Source organism: Cydia strobilella, chromosome 21, assembly GCF_947568885.1.
Source record: "Cydia strobilella chromosome 21, ilCydStro3.1, whole genome shotgun sequence".
Lineage (NCBI taxonomy): Eukaryota > Metazoa > Arthropoda > Insecta > Lepidoptera > Tortricidae > Cydia > Cydia strobilella.
This window is the reverse complement of record NC_086061.1, coordinates 6,713,134-6,725,213: the sequence shown is the minus strand read 5'-3', so window position 1 is coordinate 6,725,213 and position 12,080 is coordinate 6,713,134. Positions and strand designations below refer to the sequence as shown.

The following is a 12,080-nucleotide window of genomic DNA, read 5'->3' as shown; positions in this document are numbered from 1 at the left end:
ATCTATCTTCGAAGATTTAAGATTGTTTGTTAACAAACGGTAAGTTTTTAGGAGAAAACTCAAAATTGCTCGTTTAAAACTATTGGTTTTTCGACGCCATTATTTGATGGAAAACAGGATGGTAAGCGGTTACCGTAGCCTATAGCTGCCTGCAACAGTGAGCTGTCACATGCGCGTTGCCGACTCTTTAGTAAAGTGTACACTGTACAGTACCCCATATCGTGAAAAATAGAATTAGATTCTAGACGGACTTACTTACCCATAGATTAGGATGGGCGAGGTACACAGCGCTCTCTGCCACTAAATCGCATAGGGATTGTTTTGGTAGGAGACCTAGTTCGGCTAGACTGCTTGTAGCTCGTAGGGCTTTCGATATTATCCACTCTGATTGGTCAGTTAAACCCTGCGGGAAGACAATAAGTAATTTAAAAATAACTGGCTTGAAATAAATGTCATATATGAAGGAAAAAATGACCAAAGCCTCCAGTGTCCAGAGCTGGAATCGAACCAGCGTACCCCGTTTACCGGACAGGTGCCTGAACCGCTCGGCTATCCGGCCACGGTGGCATGGGCCGAAACTTCCAAGTATATGACAATTCCCGAAGGCTTGTGGCGCCACCTGGCCATCTCTAAGGTAGAACAGTATTGGTTCGATTCCAGCTCTGGACACTAGAGGCTTTGGTCATTTTTTCCTTCGTATATGACATTTATTTCAGTTTATAGTTTAAATAGTAGTGTGTCTACTTGAAAAACCACAAATTAAAATATTTTCATAGAAAATAATTTAATTTGTTCTTAGAATAACTGGCTTGACAAAACAGTTCAGAATACCCTTTTATAATCAAAAAATACATACGTTTGCCCAAAATATTTGAAGAGTTTCCACGATTTATCCAGAATTTAGCAAACACTGGTAAAACTGAAGACTAATATTTGGGTAATTTTACTATTTAATTTGGTAGAATTATTGAAATATGGAATCACCTGAAAGCTCTCTTGCCGCGGCTAAAAATCTTCTTTCTCTCGAAAATGTAATAAATTTTCCTACTAGTCAAATCAGCTTCTTTTTTAAAACTGTCAAAACGATTTGCTAATATAAAATGATATGATATATGAAAACGAGTATAGTGACGTCCTGACGTCACGGGCAACTCACCTTCGTTTTAGGGTTCCGTACCCAAAGGGTAAAAACGGGACCCTATTACTAAGACTCCTCTGTCCGTCTGTCTGTCTGTCACCAGGCTGTATTTCATGAACCGTGATAGCTAGACAGTTGAAATTTTCACAGATGATGTATTTCTGTTGCCGCTATAACAACAAATACTAAAAAGTACGGAACCCTCGGTGCGCGAGTCCGACTCGCACTTGGCCGGTTTTTTATATTTCAATTTTTTTTATACCACGTCGGTGGCAATCAAGCATACGGCCCGCCTGATGGTAAGCAGTTACCGTAGCCTATGGACGCCTGCAACACCGGATATATTACACGCGCGATTTCAATTATATTTATAAAATAGAAATTGTGTTTAAAATTAACTGCTATCTATGTTCTTCTAATAATTATCTGGTGCTTTATTTCGTGCACGGTGTGAAATAATTTATTTTAAATACAGGAAACATCCTTATTGTACAGTCAGCAGCAGAAGTTGCTAAGCGGGCGAGGTGTTCAAAATGATCTTGACGCGACGTGATTATTAAGAGAATAAGGGTCGGTTGCACCAAACCGTCTGCCACCGTTAAAGCGTTCGCAATATTTTATTGTATGGGAAGTTTCATAGATCTCTGCTGCGTGACGTTGATCAGTCTGTTAACTGTTGGTGCAACTGGCCTGGCCTGTATTGGGTAATTACCTACCTGTTGTAATAACGGCATGAGTATGGGCGCGGCATGTTGCCCCACATACGCCGCGACGCCTACGACCCGCTCGAAGAAGCAGCCGCGTAATGCTGCCTCCTCTTTGTTCACGAACGTCTCTCTCTCTCTCTCTCACCTGTTGTAATAACGGCATGAGTATGGGCGCGGCATGTTGCCCCACATACGCCGCGACGCCTACGACCCGCTCGAAGAAGCAGCCGCGTAATGCTGCCTCCTCTTTGTTCACGAACGTCTCTCTCTCTCTCTCTCTCTCTCTCACCTGTTGTAATAACGGCATGAGTATGGGCGCGGCATGTTGCCCCACATACGCCGCGACGCCTACGACCCGCTCGAAGAAGCAGCCGCGTAATGCTGCCTCCTCTTTGTTCACGAACGTCTCTCTCTCTCTCTCTCTCTCTCACCTGTTGTAATAACGGCATGAGTATGGGCGCGGCATGTTGCCCCACATACGCCGCGACGCCTACGACCCGCTCGAAGAAGCAGCCGCGTAATGCTGCCTCCTCTTTGTTCACGAACGTCTCTCTCTCTCTCTCTCTCTCACCTGTTGTAATAACGGCATGAGTATGGGCGCGGCATGTTGCCCCACATACGCCGCGACGCCTACGACCCGCTCGAAGAAGCAGCCGCGTAATGCTGCCTCCTCTTTCTTCACGAACGTCTCTCTCTCTCTCTCTCTCACCTGTTGTAATAACGGCATGAGTATGGGCGCGGCATGTTGCCCCACATACGCCGCGACGCCTACGACCCGCTCGAAGAAGCAGCCGCGTAATGCTGCCTCCTCTTTGTTCACGAACGTCTCTCTCTCTCTCTCTCACCTGTTGTAATAACGGCATGAGTATGGGCGCGGCATGTTGCCCCACATACGCCGCGACGCCTACGACCCGCTCGAAGAAGCAGCCGCGTAATGCTGCCTCCTCTTTGTTCACGAACGTCTCTCTCTCTCTCTCTCTCTCTCACCTGTTGTAATAACGGCATGAGTATGGGCGCGGCATGTTGCCCCACATACGCCGCGACGCCTACGACCCGCTCGAAGAAGCAGCCGCGTAATGCTGCCTCCTCTTTGTTCACGAACGTCTCTCTCTCTCTCTCACCTGTTGTAATAACGGCATGAGTATGGGCGCGGCATGTTGCCCCACATACGCCGCGACGCCTACGACCCGCTCGAAGAAGCAGCCGCGTAATGCTGCCTCCTCTTTGTTCACGAACGTCTCTCTCTCTCTCTCTCACCTGTTGTAATAACGGCATGAGTATGGGCGCGGCATGTTGCCCCACATACGCCGCGACGCCTACGACCCGCTCGAAGAAGCAGCCGCGTAATGCTGCCTCCTCTTTGTTCACGAACGTCTCTCTCTCTCTCTCTCTCTCACCTGTTGTAATAACGGCATGAGTATGGGCGCGGCATGTTGCCCCACATACGCCGCGACGCCTACGACCCGCTCGAAGAAGCAGCCGCGTAATGCTGCCTCCTCTTTGTTCACGAACGTCTCTCTCTCTCTCTCTCTCTCTCACCTGTTGTAATAACGGCATGAGTATGGGCGCGGCATGTTGCCCCACATACGCCGCGACGCCTACGACCCGCTCGAAGAAGCAGCCGCGTAATGCTGCCTCCTCTTTGTTCACGAACGTCTCTCTCTCTCTCTCTCTCACCTGTTGTAATAACGGCATGAGTATGGGCGCGGCATGTTGCCCCACATACGCCGCGACGCCTACGACCCGCTCGAAGAAGCAGCCGCGTAATGCTGCCTCCTCTTTGTTCACGAACGTCTCTCTCTCTCTCTCTCTCTCACCTGTTGTAATAACGGCATGAGTATGGGCGCGGCATGTTGCTCCACATACGCCGCGACGCCTACGACCCGCTCGAAGAAGCAGCCGCGTAATGCTGCCTCCTCTTTGTTCACGAACGTCTCTCTCTCTCTCTCTCTCTCTCTCACCTGTTGTAATAACGGCATGAGTATGGGCGCGGCATGTTGCCCCACATACGCCGCGACGCCTACGACCCGCTCGAAGAAGCAGCCGCGTAATGCTGCCTCCTCTTTGTTCACGAACGTCTCTCTCTCTCTCTCTCTCTCACCTGTTGTAATAACGGCATGAGTATGGGCGCGGCATGTTGCCCCACATACGCCGCGACGCCTACGACCCGCTCGAAGAAGCAGCCGCGTAATGCTGCCTCCTCTTTGTTCACGAACGTCTCTCTCTCTCTCTCTCTCACCTGTTGTAATAACGGCATGAGTATGGGCGCGGCATGTTGCCCCACATACGCCGCGACGCCTACGACCCGCTCGAAGAAGCAGCCGCGTAATGCTGCCTCCTCTTTGTCGTTAAGAAACGTCACCATGTGAGATAGGATCACGTCGTTTGCTGTAACAAAATGGACATTTTGATGTATCAATTTGTAGAAAAGAATCTGCATACAGTATGTTCGCGTCTATAGAGTGCGTTCATAAAAACTGTTAACTAAATATGACGCAAGATGGCGCTGTATCGGGAGAGGCGATTTCTACATCGCGCTAATGTTTTTTTTATTGGGATTGTATACTAAGAGTTTTGACTTTGGATTTATTTTTATTATATTGGCTTTACTTGTGACTGGTTGTTTAATTTCATAGTCGATCCTTCACATAGACATAATACAGTAGTTATAGACATGAAACCGAGAACCGAGCTACCAGGGGTAAGAGAAAGACATATTATTATGTATGGCAGCATAATCCTTTTTCTCTTTCACTTATAAATTTCGGTATTTCGCCATCGCCTCCTACCTATGCTGCCATAACCCGACCATGAAAAAAAACCCGGTCGGTGATAAGGACAAAGCATGGCACTATTTTCTCTTTCCTCTTATAGGAATCGCAATAAGACTATCTTTCTCTATCAAAGAGTGTCAGGCCCTTGATCCTTCATTAGTAAAGTGCGCCCTTTTTGAATGTGCGAGTATTAAGAGTGCATACATAATACGAGAAAAAATAACCTTAGCAGGAGAAGTCTGTTGTATGAAATACGTATTAATTATCTTTGACCCCGTTACTAGTAAAAAAAACACTAAATACGTACCTTTTTGTTTCCCAAAGAATATACATAGTTTTGTAATGCCATTGTCGACGAGTGCTCTCTTCACGACCGCTTGCGAATCCGTCAGCAGGTACGAAACGGTTGATCGGACCTACGATGCAATTAAATATTATAGGACATAGCAAAAGTCCCACAGTAAGCTCGAGAAGGCTTGTGTTGTGGGTACTTGAACAACGATACGTAGGTAATATAGTGTGAAAAAAAATTAAGGGCTCTGGAGGGAAAGTACCTTAAAACGTAGCTCATTTTACTTAAAGGAAACATTCTTTTATTTTTAAAAAGAAACAAAACTGCATTCAAATATCTGTGCTCATCACACAAAAAAATGCTTTTACCAGGATTTGAACTCAGGACCATCGGCTTCATAGGCAGGGTCACAACCCAGCTACCTACTACGCCAGACCGGTCATCAAAAATAAAAACTTGAAAACGAACCATTTCGTGCAAAGCCGACAGCTCCGTCTCATAGTTGATGGCTGCCTCCTTGTCGACCATATTCTGTGTCTGGTCCAAGAATCGAACCGCGATCTCAGCAAGTTTGGCTGTAAAATACAATAATTGATTTAAACTTTCACGATTTTTACTCATTATTATTTCTCCGAGACCACGGGGACAACGCCGTCCTCGAAACGTCGGAGGTGGGTTTAATACTTATTTTACGCGATTAAGTCCCGTCGTTGTAAATAATAATAAATACAATAATTTCAGCATTTCTCATCCATAGTCCATAATGTAATGTAATGTACGCGGGGCGCTATCAATGTGAACAGGGTCATCACTGCACGAATGACTAAAAAGGATTTTTTCTACTCGTCGACTGTATTGGTTGAATTAAGATTTCGTATACCAAACTATAATTGCGTACTTTTCATGAATCGTCTCCCAACTCAACTATAATATTTATAATCAAACGCTGTAATCAACTATAATGAATTTGACCAATCACGTGGCGCCGTGGTCCAGTGGAAAAGACACCAACGCGCGACTCTTTCACGAGTAATAGGTAATTATATATGTATTATGCACGCGTTGATGTCTTTTGTACTACTGAGATACATACCTAATTTTCACCAATCATTCAGTTTTATAGTAGAAAAAGTATTATTTTAGATGACTCTTAGAAAAAGTATTGTATACAATAGTGATATAATCAAGCTTTTCAATCTCGTACCTTCATTAAGCCACTCAGCAAGTTTCGTGGCCTAATTAATTAGTTGTTATATACCGTGAGTGGTGAGTAGCGATACTACGAGAGGATGTAGTGATAAATCTGATGGTTCAATATATATATGTCCAAGAGTATACATATCTTGGCAAACAAGTGTCATTTAAAAAAACAAGACATCATGATGAGCTAATGAGACGTGTAAACCTGGCTTGGAATAAATTTTGGAGCTTTAAAGAAATTCTTAAGTCAAATACTTCTATTAAATTAAAGAAAAAGATATTAGATTCTTGCATCTTACCTTCACTTACCTATGCATCCCAAACTTGGATTTTTAACAAACAAACCAGAAACAAAATATTAACAACCCAAAGAGCCATGGAACGGAGCATTCTGAATCTAAAATTGAGACACAGAAAGAGAAGCACAGACATAAGAAAAACAACTAAGTTGATTGATGCTCTAGAGCACAGCAAAAGATTAAAATGGAAGTGGGCCGGTCATATTGCCCGTATGAACGAGGACAGGTGGGCCAAACAGATAACTTCATGGAAGGGACCTGCAGGCAAGAGACCCAGAGGCAGACCTGCGGAGAGATGGCTCGATGAGATTTTAAAAGCAGCAGGAAAAAATTGGACAGACAAAGCGAATGACAGATCTATGTGGAGAAAAATGGAGGAGGCCTTTACTCTATAAAGAGGTCCTTGATAAAAATGTTATTATTATTTATGTTATTTATTAATTTTAATCACAATATAATTGTAAATCAAATTATTATTAAGGAAATAAAGAGGCTTAATTATTATAATTATTATTATTTGTATCTCTTTCGATATCACGGGCCTATAAATCCCGGTCTTTTGATAGGCTTGCGTGGGGATATAGATCCAACACGTAGAGGCCCCTTGGAGAGCTTTAATGTTATGTAGAATGCCTGCTGGAACCCGTTGACAGGTGCAACAATAGACACCCATGAACCGGTCGCAGCAGGCATTGGGACTATTGTAGAAAAAGTGAACAGTATACCGGTTTATGGATTGAAGTTTGGCTGGTCAAAAGATTGGGCTATTGCTGAGAGGTCCGGACACCTGCCATAACAATGTTAAAACACGTTATCGAGGCAGGCGGTGACTCGCCGCTGACTAGATCGGCCCCTGAAACTGCCGTCGTAAAGACAACCAGGAGCAACACCGGTGTGAGCGGCTCAGGGGTGTCGAGAGGTGTGCGCCGCTTTCTACCCAGTGACTGTTAACAGCCACTGTGCCAACTCGCGTCTTATGCATCTTTCACTTCCACCCCTGGAGCATATAGCTCTTACGACTCCCCTCTGGACGGCCAATGAAGGCAAGCCAGAGCTGAGAGTCCTGCGGGTCCCCTTGGGGTCCACTCCGACCGACGAAGACTCGCCAGAGACGGAGACCCTGACCGACTCTCTGGAGCACTCGGGTCCGTGGGGTCGTCACTCCCCAACAGCTCGCCACAAGCTGCCCTGCGGGCTTATTATTATTTATTATTATTATTATATACCGTGAAGCGCACCCGGCCTAATCACGGTACTCGACTGAAAAGCTCTCTATTATATCACGACTGTATAAAATACTATAAAGTATGATTCGCAATAATCAAAACTAGATTTATGAAAAAAAAAAACTATATAACCGGCATTTCTCTTCAAAAGTGTGCTGACATAGACCATTGGGCCCATTTCTCGAACGATATTAGTCTACTATTATTAGTGTGTTGCCATGGTGCGACTTGACAGTTCGTGGACTAATAATATTAGTGTAATACCGTTCGAGAAATGGGCCCCAGGATGTAAAATATAGTCACCTATATTATTGGCGTAGGCGATCCTAACAGGCACGGCGGGGTCCGTGGCGCGCGGGGCCAGCTCCGGCAGAATATATTCAGGAAACACGTTACAGTCCGACTTGGGTAAATATGTGACAAGTGACAGACAGCGGGCCGCGGCCGACACGGCGGAGGCGCGCACGCGGGGCACTGAGTCGTGGGAGAGGTGGATCTGAAAAATAAGTATTACTTAAAAATAGTTTATGTGACTGTTTTAAGCCTGTAAGTTTTTGTATTTTAGGGATATAAAATCGAATTTGATGTTATGTGGCATTATGTATGCTGGCCGTAACTTGCGGTTTTAGAATTCATGATAAGTAGAAGGTTTATGATGTGTTGTGTGTGTGTGTGTGTGTGTGTGTTGTGGGTAAGGAATACAAACTGAAATATATTATTATAAACATTTATTTACATACAAGATATATACAGTGGTACTACGTAAACGAAATTAATAACTAGCTTAAATCTAAAATAGGCCCTTGAGGCATTGTACCAAGGATGCTGGCGGCATTTCCCCGCTGTATCGCAATGCTGATACGTTGTGCGAGAAAGCCGCCATAGATGAACTAGAATAGATGCTGAAATAGTGGTTAAAGCATCTGCCGTAAGCAGAAGACGCTGGTTTGATCCCAGCTCTGGGCACTGTAGGCCTTGGTCACTTTTTAGTGGCCTTGTTAGTGTGGGTCAAATCTTGAAAGCCAAATTTACCCACTTCCCGATCTCCGATTGAGCTGAAATTTTGCATACGTATATGTGAACTGGATGACAATGCAATATTTTGACAACATGGAGCTGATCTGATGATGGAGTCAGGAGGTGGCCATGAGAACTCTGTGATAAAACAACGCAAACTAATTGTGTTTGGGGTTGTTAGAATTGTTTCGATGAGTATTAGTTGCCTGTTGAAATAAAAGTACAGTCAGCGATAAAAGCTTGTAACCAAAAATGAAAGTTTTGCCAAAAACTTATGTATACTTTCGTATATTACATCTATTTCAGATTATCCCTACTAATATTATAAATGCAAAAGTATCTCTGTTTGTCTGTCTGTTACCTCTTCACGTTTAAACCGCTGAACCGATTTGGACAAAATTTGGTATGAAGATAGTTCGAGGCCCGGGGAAAGACATAGAGTACCTAGTTGGGGTTCCGTAGCCAAAGGGTAAAAACGGGACCCTATTACTAAGACTCCGCTGTCCGTCTGTCCGTCCGTCTGTCTGTCTGTCACCAGACGGTACTCATGAACCGTGATAGCTAAACAGTTGAAATTTTCACAGATGATGTATTTCTGTTACCGCTATAACAACAAATACTAAAAAGTACGGAACCCTCGGTGGGCGAGTCCGACTCGCACTTGGCCGGTTTTTATTAATTATCATCATCATCAGTCAAGTCACAGACAGAAGTAGCCCGTGGAACCTACCACATACGGTAATATACGGTCCAAAATGGTTTCAGAGCTGGAGTTCTCGCACAGAAGTTGTAAAGTCTCCAACGCGCGCAGCTTGGACGTGCAGTGCTGCAGACCCCTGGTGCAGGAGGTCACGAGAGATGTGATGAGGATCAGACCTTCGCTGTCTGGACCAAGGTCTGGCTTTTCTACTCCTAAAAAATAGAACATTTTTTATTGTCCCGCATCATAATAGGCCAAGGAATAGGTTCTTATGTGATCACTTCGCCATTTAAGAAATCTCCATCATCATCTTCCTCGCGTTGTCACGGCTTTTGGCACGGCTCATGGGAGCCTGGCGTAGGCACTAGTTTTTACGAAAGCGACTGCCATCTGACCTTCCAACCCAGAGGGTAAACTAACTAGACCTTAATATTGGGATTGGCACGATGTTTTCCTTCACCGAAAAGGGGCTAGTAAATATTAAAAGATATTTCGTACATAAGTTACGAATTACGAAAAACTCATTGATACGAGCCGTGGTTCGAACCCGCGACCTCCGGATTGAAAGACGCACGCTCTTACCGCTAAACCACCAGCGCTTAAGAAAACTTCAGTACCTTAAGCGCTGGTTATTAAATGGGTTTAATATTAATTATCAAAATCAATATGATGGCGAAATTTAGCCATTTAAATAAAGAGATAGTTTGAGCCCCGGTGAAGGACATAGGATAGGTTCTTATCATGGAAATTATTATACAGCAAAACAAATCGAAAAGAAACGACCACATGTGATACGACTTTCTGTGTAATGCGCCATTTTACATTGATTCTGTAGTTTTTTCACGGTTAATACGCTTACTCGCTTAAAACGTTTTTTGGCGTGGTTCATTCAGATTCTTTTGAATCGTCTTAACACGGATTTACTGTAAATTGTAATTACCTTTCTCATCTTCTTCTTTGTCCACAATATTAACGTTGAGCACTTTGAACCCGTCTTTTTTCAGCATGTCTATGGTGTCACCCTTGTCTGTGGTCTCTTCTACTAGATCTTGGTAGTTTTTGGCGTCTGACGGCTGGGTGAAGATTCTAGGAATTAACGTTGGATGAATAATTAAATATTGTTACACAGATTTATTAAGTCGCCACCCATCATATTCCTCGCGTTGTCCCGGCTTTTTACGGTTTAAAGAAGCCTGGGGTCCGCTTGCCAACTAATTCCAAAAATTGGCGTAGGTATGTACTGTTTTTCACGAAAGCGACTGCCATCTGACCTTTCAACCCAAAGGCGAAATTAGGCCTTATTAGGATTAGTCCGGTTTTCTCACGATGTTTTTCTTTAGCGAAAAGTATCAAATCCGACATATTAGTGCAAAAAATTCATTGGTACGAGCCGGGGTTTGAACCTCCGTATCGAAAGTCGTACGGCCTTCTCGATAGGCCTACCAATGCTCTACCTAATAAGGTTATTTAAACATACGGGGCATTTTCTATGAAAAGGGGCCTTATTGTCGATGGCGCTTACGCCGCACAGCGTCGCGCGGCATTGTATTTATATCGCAGCATCGTTAATAATGGCGTAAGCGCCATCGACAATAAGGTCCCTTTATATAGAAAATACCACATATAAATAAAATTGTAAATATAACTTACTTAATAATGTTCTTTATGTCCTGATGTATTCTAAGTATCTTCTCGTCTGGGGGTAAAATGGGCTGCGCAGAGAATATGAGCATGTATGACTGCAGGAAAGAGTAGAAATATTCAGGGAACAATCTGGAACAAAACGGAACTTATAGGCTATTGAGGAAGTATAAACTGATTTAGATGTCTTATTTAAATGGACGCTCTGTCGTCGGACATACAGGAGGAGGCACCTTGGTGTATGCTGTTTGCTGATGACATTGTGCTTGTAGGTGAAAACGAACTAGAGGTGCAGAGCAGACTTGAGAAATGGCGGCAAAAATTGGAGGATGTTGGCCTAAAGATCAGCAGATCTAAAACAGAACACATGTTCTGCGATTTTGGCGGTCTCTCCAGTTTTGCTGCCATAGAACTCGATAGCGTTACATTGCCGGTCTGCTCCGACTTCAAGTACCTCGGTTCGCTCGTACAGTGCGATGGCGATATTGACCGTGACGTGAAAAACCGGATTAGCACAGGACGGATGAAACGGCGGCAGGTTACGGGAACCATTTGTGACGCCCGTATGCCCCTTCGGTTGAAGGGTAAAATTTATAAAACGATCATAAGACCTGTCGTCATGTATGGATCAGAGTGTTGGGCCCTAAAGATGACGGATGAAAAGAGATTGCATGTAGCGGAGATGAGAATGTTAAGGTGGATGTGTGGCGTGACGAGAATGGATAGGATAAGGAATGAGTATATAAGAGGAAGCCTGAAAGTTGCACAAATAACAGAAAAAGTAAGGGCAAATCGCCTAGCATGGTACGGGCATGTGATGCGGAGGGATGAAAGTCATATGACGAGAAAGGTATTAAGAACTAGCTGTGCCCGCGGCTTCGCCTGCGTGGAATTCGGTCTGTGTCAGTAAGCGGCTAATTCACCCCTAATTTATCTCCCTGTCCCCGGGAGACGGAACTTAAAGTAAAGTTGACAAATGGATACGCTAGAGGACTGTAGTCCAGATAAAATATTTTACAATTAGGTACCTACCACCAAAGATAGATATAACTCCGTAATAGATGGATACAGTCTAAGGAAAAAACG

General features: G+C 44.2%; 1 protein-coding gene across 1 annotated transcript in view; it reads right to left on the bottom strand.

Moving 5' to 3' along the window:
• LOC134750858 (phosphoinositide 3-kinase regulatory subunit 4) overlaps positions 1-12,080 on the bottom strand; it is a 45,292-nt gene that overhangs the window by 26,764 nt on the left and 6,448 nt on the right. Inside the window, exons 7-14 of the mRNA XM_063686094.1 lie at positions 11,004-11,126; positions 10,294-10,439; positions 9,384-9,565; positions 7,940-8,132; positions 5,380-5,486; positions 4,927-5,035; positions 4,085-4,233; positions 260-403 (exon numbers count right to left, since the gene is read on the bottom strand). Of these exons, the coding sequence (XP_063542164.1) occupies positions 260-403; positions 4,085-4,233; positions 4,927-5,035; positions 5,380-5,486; positions 7,940-8,132; positions 9,384-9,565; positions 10,294-10,439; positions 11,004-11,126 (1,153 nt within the window). The remainder of the gene's footprint in view (positions 1-259; positions 404-4,084; positions 4,234-4,926; positions 5,036-5,379; positions 5,487-7,939; positions 8,133-9,383; positions 9,566-10,293; positions 10,440-11,003; positions 11,127-12,080) is intronic.